Below are 21,317 nucleotides of genomic sequence, written 5' to 3'. Positions count from 1 at the left end.
ACAGGAGGGACCACGTGAAGGTTGCCAACATCCTAAGTGAAAGTAGGTACCGGCAGCAGCCTGAAAAATGAGTGGAATTCATTAAAAAAATGGTTAACTTCAGGTTATGTTCACCAGCCTGTATTTCATTTGTTTGAATTTGTTTTTGGATAAAATATATATTAAATGAAAGATCAAATTTCTCTCTTTCATATGGTTTTTATTTTGTATTTGAATTCCATTTTACTGATTTATTTTAATAGCACCAACAAAAGTAATAACATTTTGATGTGGAACACTAGCTGCTAATTTTTAAAAAAATCAAGAAAATCATACCTCTTATTTAAAACTCTTGCAAATTTTTGCCATTCGACCAATAAAAAAAACTATAAATAGCATCAAATTAAGCAAAGAATGATCTTTATTTACATATAAAAATTACAACAAATATAAAGAAAAAATATGCGAAATTCTTTTTAAAAATTTTTTTCTGATTTAATTTGCTTCTAGTGAATTAACTATTCATAATAATCATGGCAAACGTGATATTAAATTAAAGTTTATTCAATTTCCTATAAAATAGTACTAAGAAATTGTATTTACGTTTGAATATTTAAAATATTCAGAAGTATTTTGCAACATTTAGTTAGCACGTGTTCAGCTTTTTAACGTAAACAAATAAGCGATATATTTTGGATTTTTTTCAAAAATTAAATTAATATTGTATCATTTTAGGGGGGAAATAAACAGGGAGTATTTATAATAAACCATTTATAAAACTAGTGATTTAATTTTAAAACGTTTGAGCATCTAAATATTCGTTTATTCGGCATTCTAAACCAGTTTCCTGAAAGTAAACAAACTTGGCAAAAGAGCGTAAAAAATGCTAGACAAGAAACAAATTGAACGGCGCGTTTCTAGCATTTTGTATTTATTTGAAAATGATTTCGTGCATGGTAGATATTTAATTCAAGGCATGCGACTGCATAAAATTAAAGTTTGAGTAAACGTAAAAAAACTATTGTCGTCCATAGATGAAAGTACGGTGGTTGCACTTAGCGAAACCGCGCTATTTTTAAATAGTATTTTCAAGTTAAATTAAAGTTTTACGATAACTTTTTAAGAGTGGCTTTCTAAATGTTATTTCAACACAGTTCGCTAAGTGCATAAGTACCGAAAGTACAGACTAGGCTAAATTAAAAAAAAAAAAAAAACACCCTCTCTCCCACATGTTAGTTCGCTTCATAAGTACTATTGTTTTCTTTTATTGTTTTAACATTTATTTTTTATTTTTGTATAATTTAAATTGTTAGCTGAAAATACGGTGCTTCTACACTTTATTGTCGAAATTGGAGACGCCATTTTATTTCACGCACCTGCTGTCCAAATCCAGGGGAGACTATGGCCGAAGCATGAAATAAATAACAAAAAAATTAAACTGGAGAACGATTGCAGTTAAAACAAAAAAATAAATAACTAAACAACCCACTTCCCCGTTAAAAATTGGAAATTGGAGACGCCATTTTATTTCACGCACCTGCTGTCCAAATTTAAGGGAGAATATTATATTAAACTGTGGCTGAAGCATGAAATATATAACAAAAAAATTAAACTTCCGGAAAGAACTATGAAAAAAGTAAATAAAAAAGTGAAAGAGAGCATATATCCGTAATTGTTTAATTGGAAATGTTTCGATTTAATTAATGAGAACGGGAAAGTTTTTCATGGAACATTTTTTTTTTATTAAAAACATAAAATGAAATGACATATTCATAATGGTTTAAACTGGGCGAGCGCTTTTCTTTTCTTTTTTTTTTTTTTCGAACAAATAATTTTAAACATTTTTTTTTAATTAAAGCAACTTTGAAAGATACACAACAAATTAATTTAAATGATTGTTTTTTCTTTAAAAAAAACAAAAAAAACGACACACAGAGTTAAGAGTGGTTTTCTAAATAATAGTTTGTTTCATAAATACTATTGTTTTAATATATTTTATTCTTGTATCGTTTATTAAATTGTTAGGTGAAAGTAGACTAGTTAAAAAACACGCCCCCCCCCTCACATGTTTCCTAAATAATAGCTCACTTCATAAGTACCATTGTTTTCATTTATTGTATTCTAGGCAGAAAAATCAAATTAGCACAATGAAAACAACTTTTATGTTGAAGACGTGGTATTATTTTACTTTAAGGCCCGTCTCACATCCGTATATAAAAAAATGTGTTTTTTTGTAGATTTCGGTGTGCTAAAAACGAATCTGAAAACCGTTTCCGTCGCAAAAAATAGTTTTCATGATTTTAAGAAATTACTTTTTCGAAAAGTGGGTGATCACTTTTACATTTAAATTTAACTTAAAATGAGTACCCACTTTCTGGGCACCTGAGAGGGGGGGGGCATTTTTTTTTTTTTTTTGTGATTATTGGCTAAAAAGTTTTTTGTTTGATTTCTTTTGCATGGTATTAACTCCTGAACTCTGGGACTATTTCCCATTTTACAGCTCAGCCTTCGTTTACGCTACGCGCGAGCATAAACAAAGGCTATTGAATGTGCACTCGTGTACCAAACTGCCTTGTCACAGTGTAGTATTGGCAAAAAATTAAAATTAGACAAAAAACAAGTACTTTTCCAAAAATTAAACCAAAAATAAAACTGTCATGAAATTTGATTTTCTTAATCAGGCCGAGAAAAGAAATGTTTCTATGAAGGAATATAATAGCAACCGGTACACCAAAGATGTCATCAAGTGTGTCATTGAATTGATAGGGCAAGCAGAAGTATCTGGCAAGAATTGTGAAAAGATAATTGATATTGTAGCAAGACACATCTTTCACACAGCTATAGATTCAAAAGACCTGCCATCAGAACGATCGTCTCTAAGGTATGCTGGCAAAGGGCATGTCCTTGCCAAACAAAGCGAAACAGATGAAGAAAGTGCTCTAGTTGATCAGGCAGAGTTTGGAAACTACAGCTTTAGCAAACAAGGACAGTTTGTGGCAGTATATTATGACGATGACTTTTATTTAGGTCAAGTAATTTCTGTCACAAGTAGTGAAGAAGGACAAGTGAAATTTCTGGACAAGTGTAAGGTGAAAATAAATGCCTTTAGATGGGCAAGGTCAGAAGTAGAGAAAGTCTCTTCTCTGCATGTGTTTGATTGGGGATTTGAGGTAACAACCTCAAATGGACGAATGTGGTCAGTTCCAAGCGAAAAGTTCAACAGAACCACAAGGAAATATCAATTGTATAGAGAACTCTATTGTTAACATGCAGCTTCCTTTTGTATTGAATGTAAATTGGTGTTGAACAGATATGTTTGCTTATATACGATACTTCGCCATGATAAACAATGAATTATTGCGATTTTTAAGAACTACAAGGTGTACAGAGCTGAAATTTAGGTATGACATTCTACAATATGTATTGATTATGCATGCAAAATTTCACATCTGTATCTTTAATAGTTTTTGTGATTTTGAAGTTTGTATATGTTTAAAACATTCGGTACTTTATTTCCGCCATTGAAATTGAAGATATCGGTATTTCTATATGAGAGGATCAAATTTAGCCATAGGCAATTTTAAAATTTTGGCTGCCGGTACCTAGTGAAAGTGATTTTTAGAGAATGAACAGGATTCGAACTTAGGAGACCCAGACTGTCAGTCCATGTCGTTAAGCACAAGACGACCATTACCTCAATTTTTGATATGAGGATTGATAATTTGGATTATTCGGATTACTATTCTCATCTTGGATGTTATTTTCACAATGTTTCTGCAAATGTAACCGCTGACCTTCAGGTACATCACATCAAACTGGGATCTTTATTTAAAATGTAGGAATCTATATGGAATTTTTAACGGAATCCTTTATTTAATCCATGGCGGTAGCTTGCTTTCATTCATGCGTAGAAGTCTTAAATAATTTGCAATTGTATTCTTAGTATCATTCGCATTGATGACCATCACTTAGAACTGATTATTAGCACTTTTATCCATTGCACCACGGCTCCTTGCAAATCTGTGGTCTGAATAGTGCGAATGATATAAATTATCAATCCTTATCTCAAATATTCTGGAACATATGGTCAGTGGTGTTAGTTATTAATCCATTCTAACACCATCTTGTTTCATGCTAGCCATCACTGGAAGGTTTGCAACATTACATGTCACATGCACATTTATTAAGTCCAGCCATGATCTTATGTAACTTTAGAATGACATTATCTACACATTTAGGTATTGCATTAAAATACTACGTTATTTCTGAGGAGTGACATGATCACTATCTCCCCATCTTTAGAGGAAGTAGTTCTTATTTTTCTCTCTATCTATTCTGAACTCTCACTTGACTGGCTGCGACATAGACATTCTCATATTCTGATATTCGCATCTTCCACCATTGTACGAATAGTTCAACGCTTATAAACATGCCGCTATTTATTTACATATCCATTCGTTTCTATTTTTTTTTTTTTTTTTCTGAATTATCTACATTACTTTTGCAATTCGGGACTATACCGATATTATATTAAGTCATTGCTTCTGCCATCATATTTATTCAGCCACGGAAATTCGAGACTAAACGTATACAAAGCTTATTCCTTCACTCACTCGCATCATTACTCACTCCCCCTCTCTCACTCTCTCCCACGAAGGTTACATTTTTCGGTTAAATTAAATAAACTTTCATTTAGATTTCTGCTTTCTATTTAGCAAAAAGCATACCAGTGTGTACAAAGGAAAAGTTCCTTCTGATTAATACTTATGTAAATTCCCGTTTAATTTTAAAACTCTACATAAAAAATAGTCTACTTTGAAATGCTCTTTTTCTTAATGGTTTTAATAAAGCATTTTATAATCACAATATATATATATTTTTATTCTTTACTTCGAAATTTAAAAAGAAAATTTTTTCAGAATAATTTTCTATAAAAAAAAAATGTTTTAAAAGTTTACATAAAAAGTCTAATAAAAAAAATTTCAATATAAAAATTAAAAAATATATTTTTATCACAAGATGTTAAAAACAAAAACATTTAAAAGTAAAGACTGTTTTTTATGTAAAGTTTGAAACATATTTTTAATTATGTATAACCATTCTGAAAAAAAAAACATTCCTAAGTGAAGACTAACATTTTATTAAAAATAAAACCATTCCAAAAAGAATCATTTCAAAATAAAGACTAATTTTTTTAATGTAGAGTTTTAAAATTTAACTGAAATTATATCAGTATTAATCAGGACTTTTTCTTTGTATACATTGGCATACCTTCCGCTAAACAGTAAGCAGAATTCAAAATAAAATAAGTTCATTTAACTCTACCAATTTTTTTGAAAATAACAAACAAGCATTGCAAGACGTATGCTTGAACATTTTCAAATAATCAACTATTCATTCAAATAATCAACTATTTACACTCCTGTCATTAAAATTTATTTTCCATTGTGATTGAAGAGAAAATAAAAATAACTGTACAGGTTATCAGATGTGTTCAATAAATTATCATTTCCCTCTTTCTACCACTTTTTATCCAAATGTAACTTTTATTGCAACATGTAGACAAAATGATGCATAGCCATGCACACACATTTTCACTATTATTTAGTATCTGTGTTATGCAGAAGTCATTTTATTTTCATTTAAAAAACATTTTTTCAACTATGCTGTCTCTCTATTTTTATTTTACAAAATTATTTCTTAAAATAAAATGTTACAGGTTAAATTTTATTATGCTATCATTTGGTATTAAATCATTAATTCAATCAGATTGTTATGAAACTGTAGCTAATTTTGTTAAGGAAATGTTTTAATCTCTCTTTATAAAAATAAAAAAATTATTGAAGCTTTAAAAACTTTCACTTTTTTATTACATAAAGCTTGCTAAGGATTTTAAAGCCAGAAATGACTTTCTATTCAATGATGCAAATGTTTTCAAATTAGTTTCCAAACTTTATTATTATATGGTTCTAAATATAGTTATAGTTATCTATTGTATATTTAAATTAGATTTTTGGGGGTTTTTTTTTGGGGTTTTTTTTTTGGGGGGGGGGGGGGTTAACTCAATGTGGTTAAATTACATTTATTTATAAGGAAAACATGTTAAAATAACAACAAAAAAATATTGTTGACCTTGTGTGTGGCTTTTAATATTGGACTTAAGTCAGGGTGGCCATGAAATAGGTAAGCAGACAAATTTTTTGAAACCGGGTCACAAACAGGATGGACTCTTTAAACGCCCAAGGAAGCAAGATGATCCAAGTTTTTATAATTTTATATATATATATATATATATATATATATATATCTTTTTTCATCCTGAACAAGACAATTGCACTTGAAATGTGACTATTATTTAGGATCGTGTCTAATAGAGGACTGTGGGGAGTTGAGAAGCGAGATATCTGTTCACATTTCATTTAAACTTCTGCATGTTAGTACAATCAGGGAAGCAGGGAGGCAAGTAGTAGTCCAAGGGAGGAAAATATTAAAGTAGAAAGTTTCCAGCATCTAGGGATCTCAACAATGAAGGGGTGGGATTTTGCTGCTTTTCGGGTTAGCTGGGAATATGTATGTTGAGTGAGCACAAGTGTTATGAGTTCATCAGAGCACATTCCATTAAAGTACTTATAAAAACAGGGGATCAGACATTGTGGCGATGAGAGGTTGGAGCTTGGCTGATAGTGGGGGACCTGTTAGATTTGAAACTTTTTTGATCCCTTTTTTTTTTTTTTTTATTTCACTTAATTTTGCTGAATCTCTTTTAATTATCTCTCGTATTTTCACGTTTTCTCTTTTTTCTTGACAGGCGGACAGAAAAGATGTAGTGGCAGCAGCTGACTATGAGACACACCACTCTCCCATGGAACGAGGCGAGTACTTAAAGTTGTATGAGCAAGCTGAACAGGAATGCGAGTCGGACTACTTACGCACTTGTTCACAGACGACTGCATCTGACAACTTTCTAGAAGATTCCACGTCGTGCTCTGATGATGCTGAACCTGAGCTCGACTATGATGTGGAAGGTGGGTGGGATTTCCAGGGGGGAAAATGATTCTCGATTATCCAAAGTTTCAATTCCAAATTCACCTGACGCCAACCCTATTTCATTTCTCCTTCCTTTTTGTTAGAAAATGTTAAAGTTTCCATAATTTAAAATTTCCATTTGCTTTCCTCCTTTTTTTCTTTACAGTTATTTTCTTTAGTTTTCATGACTGTGATAACACTGGCCACATCTTATTTAAAATGAAACCCAAAATATTCTGCCTTTAGTTAACATATCTTTTTATCGTTTCTTAAATCATCAGAAATGGATTTTTATCCATTGAATCTGCATATTTTACAATGAAAATCCTTTCATAAGTGAAATGTGATAGGTATCTCTTCTTTCCGAATATTCTATCCTGATCTTTTTATTTTTGATGTCCCCACTTAGCTTCCACTACCATTTAGAAACTAACCTGCTTGTTTTCGTTTTACCTGGAAATCAGTGGACAGTTTGACACTTAGCAATGGATTGGGAGGGTCTTATTAACCTGCCCTGTTAGCATTTTGTTTGATTCTTTATTTTTCATTCTTTTTGGGTATTTGTAGATCTTCCAACTCCTCACCATCACGTTTATACATATATGGTAATTAAAATTTAATTGAAACTATTGGGGATTTTTTAAGTAGGTTTAGAGTCAGAGTGAATGTGGTATTTTGGTGAAATAATGATGAGTTTGTGTGTACGAAGAGGAGTTAAGTATGAGTATGTGTTTCCTGCTTAAGCATGGTGTACACAATTCCTAGTCCTGTCGGACCCCCAGCCCTTTGGGTGAGTTCTTTAGTCTCTTAACTAAGCTAAGGAGAAATCCCTTTTATTTTTGTCCCATTCCAGAACAGGATTTTCCTACCCTTGACAACTGACTTTGTGTCTAACTCTGCCTCTATGGGAACCTATATACAACGTAATCACGTTGAGATACTGATTCTCATTATATCACCCAACTTAAGCAACTCTGAACCTGATCAATACCAGATGGGTGACTATTTGGGTATACCAGGCACTGTATGTAGGAGAACGTCAACACCTTGCTACTGGGGATATTTTATATTCCCATGACACTTTCTCCTGTGTCTGGTTGATACAGATCACAATGAACAACTTAGCAGTTTGGTAATTAGTCTTCAGCTTGCTCAGTTATTAAAACAAGGTTTTACATACAGCACTCAATATTATCACACGATAAGTATTGACCATGCTCACCATCACTTCAGGAACCAATGTCTCTATATACGTGTGTGTATGTATATATAAAATTATACAACTATATGGGTGTGTTATAAAATTATATATATAATGTAATAAATTTTTACAACTATATATAGTAGTGTTGGGACAATTAATCGGAATCCGGAATTGGAAAAATTTGTTCCTATTTTCCAATGCAAAAAACGATTCCTTTAACTATCTTTTTCTTTTTTTATATTTGATTTTGTTTAAAACAAAATCTCCCACCGCTGGTAGCAATAATAAAATAAGTATTTATTGATTTTAAATTACCACTAAAACTAAAATCTATAGATCACCCTAACATAAATGTATTTTTAAGTTCGAGAACATATATGCACATTTAACATGTTTGTACGTTAATTGGAAAAAAATAACCATTTTATAGTTAAATATTTAGAGATTTATAAAGAATCGTAATTGTATTGGAATCATCCTATCATTAATATATAGATGATAAAATTATACTATGTATATATGATAAAATTATGCAACATGTGTGCATGTATTTTATTATATATATATATATATATATATATATATAATTTTTTTTTTTTCTCAATTTTCACCCCAAACAAGGCACATTGCCACTTTGAAGCAGGGGGCTACTATCAGAGACTTAATTAGCAGGGTCATTATGAAGGGAGATGAGTAGAAAGATGTTTGTTAACATTACACTTAAACTTCTGCATACCAGTGCAGTTGGGAAAGCAGAATCCCGGAAGGGAGTTCCAAAGACCCGCAGTTCTGGGGAAGAAACTATTGGAGTAAAAGGCTTTCCTGCACCTAGGGATCTCTACTGTAAAGGGATGAGATTTACTAGCTTGTCGGGTTTGTCCGGGGTATTTACGTCGGGAGGTACAAGTGTTTGCAGTTCGTCAGAGCATTCACCATTAAAGTATTTGTAGAACAGGCAGAGGGATCCAACATCTTGCCGATGAGACAGAGGCTGAAGCCTAGATGACAGTTCAGGACCTATCAGGTTGGCAACTCTCTTTTGAATCCTGTCCAGGAGCGAGAGACAAGTAGCAGATGCACCAGCCCAGATGTGACAACAGTACTCCATACATGGGCGAATGGTGGCCTTATAGAGGTATAGGATACTGTCAGGCGTAAGTAGTTTTCTAGCACGGTAGAGGGAGCCAACCTTCCTTGCAGCAGCCTTGGTAATGCTCTCAATGTATCTATTCCAGTTCATGTTCCCTGTAAACCTTAGGCCGAGGAGTTTAAAGGAAGTACTTTCAGACAATGTGTTCTTGGCCATTGCTATTGGTGGTAGAGAAGGTTTCTTGTAGTTATTGAAGGAAACAAGCTTAGTCTTGGCAGCGTTGAATGTGACCATTCATTTTTGTCCCCATTCCACTACAGATTGGAGGTCATCCTCCATATATATATATATATATATATATATATATGTAAATGTTTTAATGTTTCTTTGTTAAAATAAGAAATATTTCAAGAAATCCCAAAGACTTGTTGGCTACTGTGTTCACAGTTCATCATTTTTTATTCTTAATCCACTAAACTCACATTTTGTTGTGTACATCCATTATTACTGCTTTATTATCTTCCTTTTTTTCCGCTAATCTCATTAAACTCAACAATCCTCCAATAATCACCCATTTTTGCACTTACACCAAATCCATTCTTATATTTTATACCCTCAAACTCACAAATCTTTCTTACAATGGATATGACCACTCCTACCATACTCACAAAAAAAAAAAAAAATTGTCTGGTTGTTAATTCATGTCAGTTTATAGACTTTTTTTCCTTTTCTGGACATTTCCATGCATTTCTTGTAGCGTGTGGGTTTTTACCTCTTGTTAGTTTCCGCACAATTTCACTGGATATGAAATCAGGAATTCAGGTACTTTTCTTGGTGTAAAAACTTTGTTTAATTTAAGTTTTGCTCTTTCTGTTACCTCAGAAATTATTAATTATGCAAATGGTTAGCAAAAGGGGCTCCAGATGAACAAAGATGTCAGTCGTGTAAAAGTGCAAAGTGAGATGAACCTCCATCTTCTGTGTCAGCGTACAATGTTGATTTGCTTTCTTTGCTGTTGAATTGTGATCACAAAACTGACAACTCTTCCTTCTCTTCCTCCTTTTCTTCCTCCTCCTATAGTTAGATTATGCACTGATCAAATCAGATGTTAATTCTTCATTCAACTTTTATTGCCTTATGTATATACAAATAAGTATAGGCTTTTGAGAGAAATTAAAAAAAAAAAATGCAAAAAACTGCAACTGAAAGCTGTTGAAAACTGCTTTTTTTTTTTTCTAACTCCATTCAGTGTATTTTGGAGACCGTTGAAAGCAAACAATTTTTTTTTCTAATTTTGGTGATATACTTTGGTTTTTGTCCAGAATTCCCCTGATATTTAAAAAAAAACAAAAATAAAGGAAAATCTATATGATGTACATAGCTGTACTGAAATAAAAATAGCATATTCCAAAAATCACATCAATTGAAGTAATTTTATTTTTAAATAAGAAAACTTGAGTTTCTTTTTTTCGTTTTTTTTTTTATGATTCCCATTAATCACTTAAAAAATAAAGTACTTTATCAATTTACATGATTTTTAGAATGTTTTCATTTTGTCACAGGTACAGACATCATTTTCTTTATTTTTTAATATAAGGAGAATTCTGGACAACAACCTATGTTTCAACTATTGTTTTTTAGTGAACCCTGATGAAATGCAAAAATAATTTGAAATTTTTCCATTCATTTAAAACATGTTTATAATATACAGATATTAACCTTTTTTTAGTTGTTGTTTGTCTATGCAAGATTTTCTATTTTAAGCACATGAAATTATTCTTGAATGCAAGTGATTTAAACTAATGGAAGAATTTTAACCAATTTCTGCACGCTGAAAGACAACGCTTTTCTGAAATATCTTGTTCATCAAAAGGGGGGGGGATTTATTTGTGCTTTAAATTGTCCTAAAAAATGCTGGACAAAATTTAAAAATAAGAAAAAGAAATTAAAAATTGTTGTAGTTTTCTGTAATTGTTTTTTTTAATTTTTTTTATTTATTTCTCTTTAAAAGCTAATACTTATCTGTTAAGAGGAGCATACAAGAAAAACAAAACGCGCACACATACACATATATATATATATAATACTAGCATTGAGACCCGACGTTGTTCTGGATTGAATAATCTGCTGTGACGTCATGTATGAACAAATAAACAGATAGGAAAACAACTTTATTATAATAGATGTATCTGCTACGACGTCATATATGACGTATACTGTGAACAAACAAATAGACAGACAGGAGTACAAATTTATTATAATAGAAATGTATATGTTACTAATGGAAATTTGGTATTTGTCCGAAGCAGAAAGTATATTATTATTTTTATTAATTGTGCTAATGTCCATTTTTTTTTTTTCTATGTTCAACTCGGTTTAGTTAGACTAATGTATAATCTTTCATTGTTTACTTTGGAGATTGGGTTAGTATTTGTTTTGTTGATATGAGAATATCCTCCTGGGCCCAACTCTCTTCCTGATCTACATCAATGACCTCCTTAAACACATACTTAAATCATTCGTTGACATCTATGCTGATGACACAACCATCTACGGCAACACATCAAAGGCTGTAAATGACAAAGTTCTCTCTGATTCTCTCTCCTCTGATCTCGAGCGCGTGGTTCAGTGGGGAAAGATGTGGCTGGTTACCTTTAATGCATCCAAAACCAAACTCCTATCCTTACATCATCAACGCTCTGATCCCCAGCTAGCATCAATTGTGATGGATGGCTCTCGTCTGGGTGAGGCTCCGTGTTTTGACAAGCTTCTGGGTTTGACCTTTACTCCTGATCTGAAATGGAACATGTACATCAAGTCTGTTGCCAAGGTCGCTGGAAAGTTGGTGGGATCCTTCTACCGCTCCAGAAGATATCTCACTACTGATGCAATTCTCTATCTATATAAAAGCCAAGTACGTCCAAGGATGGAATACTGTTGCCATTTCTGGGCAGGAGCTGCAAAAAACAGCCTCTCCTGCCTTGACAGAGTACAAAATAGACTTCGTGGCTTAGTGGGGGATGCCCTTTTCTCTACCCTACAACCTCTCTCCCACAGAAGAGACGTTGCGAGCCTGTCCTTGTTTTATCGTTATTTCCATGGCAGATGCTCGTCTGAACTCCAATCTCTGGTCCCCCCTCGCCAATCTTTCACGAAAAACACTCGTCTAGCTGAATCCACTGTCAAAAATTTCCCCCACTCTATATCTGTGCCTAAATCAAAACGCGGATTCCATGAGCAAAGCTTCTTTCTTAGAACTGCACGCCTGTGGAACTCTGTCCTGTCTGCCTGCTTCCCTCCGGACTACAACTTGAATGTCTTCAAGTCTAATGTTAACAAATTCCTAATGAACCGCCCCCTTAAGTAAACACTTCAGCAAATCTCCTCACTAACTTAATGTACTTGCAATAACCCTTATCCCTGAGTGGCTTCTGGGCCTTGATAAGTGGTGATCACTGTGTTAAAAAAAAATTAAAAAAAAAAAAACTCCATTTAGGAGAAAAGGGGTTAGGAGTATATGTTCGTTTGTCTTGATACCATCCTCCCAGGGATTACCTTCTTTGCTTTCTTGGGGTTTGTTTAGTGGAAATGAAGGATAGTATCGCTCCTGTGATCATGTCATCATCCAAGGGATAATATTTTCCTATTTTATAGAAATAATGTAATATCTTATCTGTTGTCAGAAAATCATCCTCCAAGACATTGCTTCCTCTTTTTGAGGAAGGAGCATATGTCAAAAAATTGTCACAATCGGCTACTAGCAAGCACAACACTTATATTATATATACTTTTGCAAGTATAAATAAATATAGTTATATTAGTTGCTGGTCGTATGAATGCAAGACTAGAAACTGACAATCATATTGTGGACTTTGTCTCCGATATTGAGTTCTCTAGCCTATAAATATAGCAATTTATATAACTATTTATTAATATATTTATGTATGTGTGTGAAGATAAAATATATATGTTATAAAATGGAAAGCCTAAGAGACAGAATGGATGATAGGAAAAATATTTCAACACAAGAAATAAAATGAAATTTTATCAGTTTCATTCACTGAATGACTTCAGAAAAAGTCTTTCATACATATATAAGCAAACAGATGAACCTCTTAGTCTGAATTTGGACAAATAAATTGCAATTGAATACACATACTATATATATATATATATATATATATATATATATATATATATATATACATATATATATATATATATATATATATATATACATATATTTGTGGAATTGTAACATGGTAAACATAAGACAAAATTTAGAAAAGGCATTTTAAGAATGTGATTAAAGACCCTAAGCATGACTTCAGAGGACTGGGAGAAGATGAATTGTAAGCAACTAGTTTGACAGACGCATGTCTACACAAGTTGTGGGAGATTTGAGGCAAGGCAACCTACTATGCATGTATCTAAAATTGATCTAACTTCCAATGACCAAGTTTTTACTCATTCTTTTGTTCATTTTTTTCCCAATCCATAAACTTTGGTACATTTGATGAACTGTTTCGGCCATAGATGAACAATCATAAAGAATATCAATTCTGGATCTTTCAATCCTGTGCTTTTTTATATATGATATTGCAGTTGGTAATTTTCTCTTTATAGTTAGGGCATTTTATTGTCTAGAATTTTTCTTTTAAAATACTCCTGCTAAAATAAGATATTTTATGAACACTTTTCTTTTTAAAGAAATAATAAATAAAAGAATCCATTTAATCTGAACGAGTCTTGCTCCTCTTCCTAATCTGCCATTTAAAAACTAATCACTCTTTCCTCTCCAATTCACAACCATTTTTCTTATCGTCACTCAACCATAAATCTTTCTCTTACTCAAATCTCTTTTCATTGTTTTCATAAGCATTTTTGCCTTGTGTCAATCTGATGCAAAAAATATTCACACTGCATTATTTATTTTTTTTTTTTTATTTTACTTTTTTGCCAATTTTGTTTTGGATTTTGTTTGCAATCTAAATTTTTTTTTTTTTTTTTTTTCCCCCCCATTTGTTCATTTTTGTTCTGAGTTTAACTTCTTCGTATTTCAGTGAATCTTTGAAATGTACAATCTTAGCTGTAGTACTCATCCTTTCCAGAGCAGCAAGTGAACAACTCTTCCTTCCGATGAATCAATTTGAGCCCAACTGACCTCTAACCTCCACCGTTCCCATACATGTACCCTTGTCTTTATTTGCAGATGTGACCTTTGACCAAATTAAAGATGGAATAAATTCTGTTTATTAAATGAAAAGATGAAAATGAGATTTTCTTCAAGATTTTTGTAACTGAGACATTCATCATCATCATCATGCTCAAATACTCATCTTATGACCACTACAGCAAAGAATTTTCTTTTTCTCTCTCTCTCTCTCTACTTAAACTGAATTTCTATGAACAGTTTCGTGCAAAGAATTTCCCATCTTTGAAACACATTGCCATGGGACTGCTTCCTTGCAGACTACAGCGTAATCATCTTTGAATCCAATATCAACAAATACTTGTTAAGCTGTCCTGAAGTAATTAAGTTTTATCCATTCGTCATTTTCAAACATTTTGTCCTCAAGTGACTTTTGGTCTTGATAAGTGCTGACTCATTAATTTAAAAAAAATTTTTTTTTGTTTTTGCATGATAAATACTATAATAATATATCATACCGAAATCCTTTCTGGTCACTATCGTACTTATATTGTTATGAAAGATATAAACCCATCCTTTCAATTTGAATAAGATAGAACTTGTGTTCCATCAATTATATCCAATGAATCTCTTATGATAGACGTATTGAATGTTAACTTTTAATAACCACAAAAAAGGTTGATATGCCAATAAACCAAGGAATATAAACCAACAAGCAATTTTTGTCAATATTTTGTTTAGGAAAGATGTGCCTTCCATAAGAATAGTTGTTAACTCAGATTGCAGATTTAGCCAACAGTTTCCAAAACCTCTCGGATCTGTTTCATTCACTAATTCCTGAAAGGTATGAGCCCACATTCTTCCAGCGATTAAACAACATTTGATTATTAGAAAATAAATTTACTTACCTGCTAATTTAAAAAGTTTTTTCATCCATAATAAATGAAAAATGTTTTTATAGTAAATTTAGAATCAACTCGCCTCCCGAATGAACTCTGGGTATAAGGGAAATCATGATCAATACACTGATCCTGACTTAGTAGTTTTCATAGAAGAAAAACTGTTTGATTCCAGTAATAACTTGTTTATTTTCGGATATGGAGATGAAAAAACAGTAAAAATATTGGTTCTTGTCCAGAATTTTCTCTCTATTAAAAAATAAAGATAAACAAAAAAACTGTATGATGTATGTACCTGTGACGAAAAAAAAGTTCCAAAAATCACATAAATTGATCAAATAATTTTATTTTGATAAAAGAAAATCATTTTGAAGCAATTAATGGGAATTCGTAGGCATTACAGCATAAATCGAGTAAGTATGAATTATTGTTGAATTATCTTTTTTTTTTTGTCAAAATGCTTATAAAATTGGAATTTCTTATTTAAAATAAACTACTTAATCAATTTACGTGATTTTTTTATGTATAGTCTTTTCATTTTGTCACAGATACGTATATCATGCAGATTTTTCTTTATTTTTGTTTTTTTAATATCGGGGGAAATTTGGCAAGAAACGATTTTTGTTAATATTTTTTTTAATTTTGTTTATTTTATTCCTTTTCACCCCCAAACAAAGCATATTGACACTTAAAATGTAAGGGACTGCTAATTGGAATTGTGTCTAATAGTGGACTGTAGAGGGTTGGGCAGCAAAATGTTTGTTCGTATTACACTTGAATCTTTGCATGTTAGTACAGTTGGAAGTAGGAGTCAGGGAGGGAATTCCAAAGTCTATCAGTTTGAGAGAAGAAACTTTAAGAATAGACTCTGTCATCAGAAGATTTCTGTAGGTGTGGGATTTTGCTGCTTGTCAGACTAGTCAGGGATATTTATATTGAAGAGACACCAGTGCTAAAAGTTCGCCAGAGCACATTTATATTGAAGAGACACCAGTGCTAAAAGTTCGTCAGAGCACATTTATATTGAAGAGACACCAGTGCTAAAAGTTCGTCAGAGCACATTTATATTGAAGAGACACCAGTGCTAAAAGTTCGTCAGAGCACATTTATATTGAAGAGACACCAGTGCTAAAAGTTCGTCAGAGCACATTCCATTAAAGTATTTGTAAAGCAGGTACAAAATGCAGCATTGCGGCGATGGGACAGGGGTTGGAGCTTGGTTGACTGTGTGTCCTATTAGATTGGAGACTTTTTTTTTTCTTTTTTTTTTTTTTTTTTAATTATACACTTGACTCTTAAAGAATTTTAAGCATCTGTTTTTCCCAGTTACCTTAAAAAAACGGATACTGATGCACGGCACTGAAATGACAAGTATTAAGAATCCAGTTTGTGTAAAAAAAAAAAAATATTCTTATAAGATTCATACTTTTGACTGAACTCCTTAACTGTTAAGAAATTTGTATATTGTTATAAGCTTTTCTACAAATTCTCTCTTAAATGATTTTTGAACTAACGTATTTCATAAGAGTAATGTCTTTACATTTGCTGTCAGCAAACTTTCTTTTTTTTTTAACAAAATGAATTTTTTCTCTCAATCTTTTACAAATAATCAAGAATGTTTTTGTTAGCATTGAAATGGAACTGAACCTAACGTTACTCATTTCATGAATATTAATTGAAAAAATTTGAAGACAACTTATGAAAAAAAATGAACCTGCTTTTATCTACTAGTTATATTTACTGTGTTATCCAGAAGTTTTGCATATTTTTTTTTTAATTTTATAAATTATGCAGTTTGTTTTATTTTTTACCAAATTATTTAATTATGATAATTATATTATTTAGTTGTTTAATTATTAATACACATATGAAGTGGTCTCATAATTTAATTAATATAAATATATATAAGTATATTTGTTTAAAGACCTTAAAAATTTGTATCTACCAACATTCTGACTTTTTTTTTTTTTTACATGTTCACTTCATGCAAAGAAACAACAAATTTAATGTTTTCTTTGAAATATTACCTTTTTCCTTTTTACCAAATAAATCCCAAGTTACAAAACTGCTGAAGGATGACTGAATTTATTCCCATTCCTACTATTTTACATTCCACAATACAGATTTAATTGAAAGGATCATATTTTCCCTGTGTCCATTTGGGGAGGTTGATTTTTAATCTTATTTTAATATCGAATATGAGTCCATGCAGAAGAATTAGTTAATGGTGAGTACTTGAGGCTATATATATACCTTAATATTTTTTTAACAAAAAATCTATTATATAAAATTCCAGTAATGTTCATATATCAATAAAATCAAAATTGACTCAATTAAGCTTCATGATTATTAGCTTCCACAATCAAGCATGTATATAATATTTTTGCAAAAATGAAGACAAAATATAAAATGTTTCATAACTATTTGGACAATTTTAAATATTATATCATTTAAAAATATTCCAAAATAGCATCTCTTCAGATGGTAAAGTACATATAAATATGTATAAATGCCATCTGTCCAAATGGTTATGAAACAATGGTAACACATAAGAAAAATATACAATATGATGTTCTCATTTTATATTTTGTTTTCATTTTTGTGAAAATATATACACTAGCGGGCAGCCCAGCATTGCCCAATTGTAAAATTCATATAAATATTATATTTTAATTCATACAGAAACTGAGAAATGTGCATCACTTCTTGTAGGTAAAAAAAAACAAAACAAAAAAAAAAAAAACTGAAGTTGAGATCAAAATCAAAACCTAAAAACAGTGAATCACGTATGATAGCCATTAGACCAGCTTGACACTATCTTTAAAAAGTGTTTCCAAACCTTTTTGTTCTGAATTAAAGAATATGTAACATGAATCATTCATGCATGCGCATTCATGAAACAGTTGGCAAACAGATAAAAATCAGATGACTCTCAAGTAGCAATTTTTCAATTTTTACCCCTTAGCAGCCCTTTTTTCTAGATGAAAACTAAAGTTTTCCATATGTCTGAATACCCTATATATAATCGGTGCAAAAGTGTTAAAATTAAAAAAAAAAAAAAAAAAAAAAAATGGAATTTGCCTCATGGAGGTCGAATGATGGGATTACGAATATGTATGCATAATGTAATAGCTATCGGTTCGTGTTTTAATTTTTAGCCTTGTAGCAAACTTGTCTTCATAGTTCAGTCATTAACATCAAAGGAAAAAGTAAATCGTAAGCTAAACGTTTTGGTTTTGATTCTCAGTAATGGCTTATGAGTCTTTTTTTTTTTTTTTTTACTTTTTAAATTATGGGTACATATTGGGTTTGAATATAATATGAAATCTGCATTAATCAAAATTTCATATTGAAGCATATTTTATGATTGGGCAATGTTGGGCGGCCTGATAGTGTGTGTGTGTATGTATATATATATATATATATAATATATATATATATATATACACACACACACACACACATATATATTATTTGGACTACTCTTTTAATCTTAAGTGTTATTTGCACAACATTTCTGCTGATGTAACCTGCAACCTTCTTTAAGTGTATCTTGTGAAATGTGTAAATATGTGCAGAATTCCAAATCAAATTCTTTAATCCATGCGGATAGCCTACTCTCATTCCATCAGTCATGATTAGTTGTATTTTTTGTATCGTCCATACTGAGGATCGAGGTTTCAACCTCCAGAAGAGGGTCACTTACAGTTGAATGATCTAGTAATTTATCTGTTATGCCACAGGTCCTTGTAGAAAATTTTAGTACGGATTTTAAGAACCTTAAATCTATTGTATTTATTCATTTATTTATAACGAACTATCATCCTCATCTTTAAGTTGTTGTTTCATGACGTTTCGGCTAACTATTCCTCTGGCCTTCATCAGGTGGTTACCGCGATGGGATAGGAACTCTGAATCTCCTAACTGCATCTCCAGCAATTACTGCCTTCCATAGTTGTTGTCGTCTCACAACAATTTACAGATGATAGTCTGTAATAAATAAGTGAATAAATACAAAATGACTCTCAATAATGAATTCCAATTAAATAATATGCTTAAATCTATTGTTTTCAAATATACAATCATTAGTTATTACTATATATTAAGAGTTCAGAGTTCAGTAAGGGTCCTGGATATGACCTTAAACTATATCCGATGGTGAGGCCCCAGTTTTTGGGCTTTGGGGAGTGTGGAGCCACTCTTTAATTGCCATTGCTCCCAGGTCCAATCTGACCCAGAGTGTTAATGCCTGTTAGGGTCCCAACTATGGGTTAAATAGAAACCAACTATAAAAAAACAAATATATTCTATTAAAAAATTGTTCTTCAAAATCATTGAATTCGGCATCAAATAACCTGAAAAGGGTTGATATGCCGTAAAAAAAAAAAAAAAAAAAAAAAAAACAAGAGTTCAGTAAGATACACCTGAAGAAGATTGGAGGTTACATTGGCTGAAACATTATGCGAATACCACTCAAGACGCGAACAGTAGTCTGAATAATCCAAATTATAAATCCTCATCTCAAAAATTCAGGAACTTGATAAATATAGTTGAGTTGTTGGTCGGAAGAATGCAATTTTGTATGAATATAAACATTTTTGTAACTAGAAAAGATGAACTGAAAATTACTGTATCAGTTGTTGTAGATGTTGAAATATGGCTAAACTTTGTATTGAAATACTCAAATTTGTTAAAGTTATTAAAAAATGATTATCATGGTTTTCCGATACTTCTTAGGAGACAAACTTTCAAAGGAATTGCTAAAAAAAAAAAAAAATTGGTGCCAGTCAGAAATCTTGTTTTTAGGTGTCCACCATTAACCAATATTCAACCTTTTCTGCATGAACATATTTGATATGCAACAAAATTAAGGTTTAAAATCCACCCACCCTAGAAATATGAATCCACACAATTTTGTTATACTGTAACCATTTTTACATTCCATAAGACCCCTTATTCGTTCTGATCACTTGATGCTGGGAGCTGGATGAATGTTATTGCGTATGTTTAGTGCGTACCATGCTTCGCGTGGGGTAAGTATGTTGTCATTTTTTTTCCTTCAATTTTTTTTCAAATTCCTGCCATGCTTAGAATCTCCACTGCACGGCAAAATAACAAATTTAAAAAAATAAAAAAATCAAATTTTAGTAAAATTGGTTTCTATCAAATTGCCAGCATTGTGCTTAAATCTTGTTTCTTTAAAAAAAAAAAAAAATGGATGCCAATTGTAATGAGTGTACCTTTTTTATTTATTTTTTTTTTTATATAATCTAGTGTGGCCTTCTCATCATGCTACTGAAAGTTTGGATAGAGTGTTCTTACAACTAAATATGAAAATTCCATGAACAGTTTCTTTCCTAGAACTGTTTGTAAAACAAAATATGTGGGGCTGCTTCCCAGCTGACTATAACATGGTAGTTTTTAAGTTTAATGTAAATAATTTTTTAAGTCATCCTCTTAAATAATTAAAACCTAACCAAGTTCCACGATTACTGAGCGTCATGGCGTTTTCTCACCATCTACCTTACACTTATTAACCCTTATCCTAGAGTGGCTTTCAAGCCTTGATAAGCAACTCTCAAGTCCCCCAAGTAAACAACACAAAAAGATTTTTTTTCAAAAACTCTACTTTCACTTTAAGTTTTAGTTTCACTTCCGTTATGTTCGTTTGCTGCTGTATTTGGTTGAAAAACTTTTCCTCTTCCTTGTGGCAAGATCAAGATTACTAATTTATAGTTTTTTTTCATAGAAATCGTACTGGACTAGGCATGAAGCCATTTGATGTAAGAAGCTAAAAAAAAATACTCCTATATAATAAACCTAGCCAACAATAAATGCTAGATGAATAGATTCCAACCCAGAAAACAGCAATTTTCTCCCCTTTGTCATAAACATTGCTGCTGTGATGTGAAGACTAAAGGATAAAATAAGGGAAACACAACTTACAAGGCTGATGTGCACGTTCTA

The 21,317-nt window shown here is 31.6% G+C and overlaps 1 protein-coding gene across 15 annotated transcripts in view; it reads left to right on the top strand.

The window, feature by feature from the left end:
• LOC145284913 (E3 ubiquitin ligase Rnf157-like) overlaps positions 1-21,317 on the top strand; it is a 156,232-nt gene that overhangs the window by 117,568 nt on the left and 17,347 nt on the right. For 8 of the 15 annotated variants that reach the window (XM_080134001.1, XM_080134004.1, XM_080133995.1 and 5 more), the window contains one exon: positions 6,788-7,004. In XM_080134001.1, coding sequence (XP_079990127.1) covers positions 6,788-7,004 — 217 coding nt within the window. The remainder of the gene's footprint in view (positions 1-6,787; positions 7,005-21,317) is intronic. The other 7 variants (XM_080134006.1, XM_080134008.1, XM_080133999.1 and 4 more) reach the window with 1 other exon arrangement.

The sequence above is a fragment of the Euprymna scolopes genome, chromosome 9 (assembly GCF_053919585.1).
Source record: "Euprymna scolopes isolate OS-2025 chromosome 9, ASM5391958v1, whole genome shotgun sequence".
Lineage (NCBI taxonomy): Eukaryota > Metazoa > Mollusca > Cephalopoda > Sepiida > Sepiolidae > Euprymna > Euprymna scolopes.
Note: the sequence above shows the minus strand (reverse complement) of the source record. Positions and strands in the feature narration are given on the sequence as shown.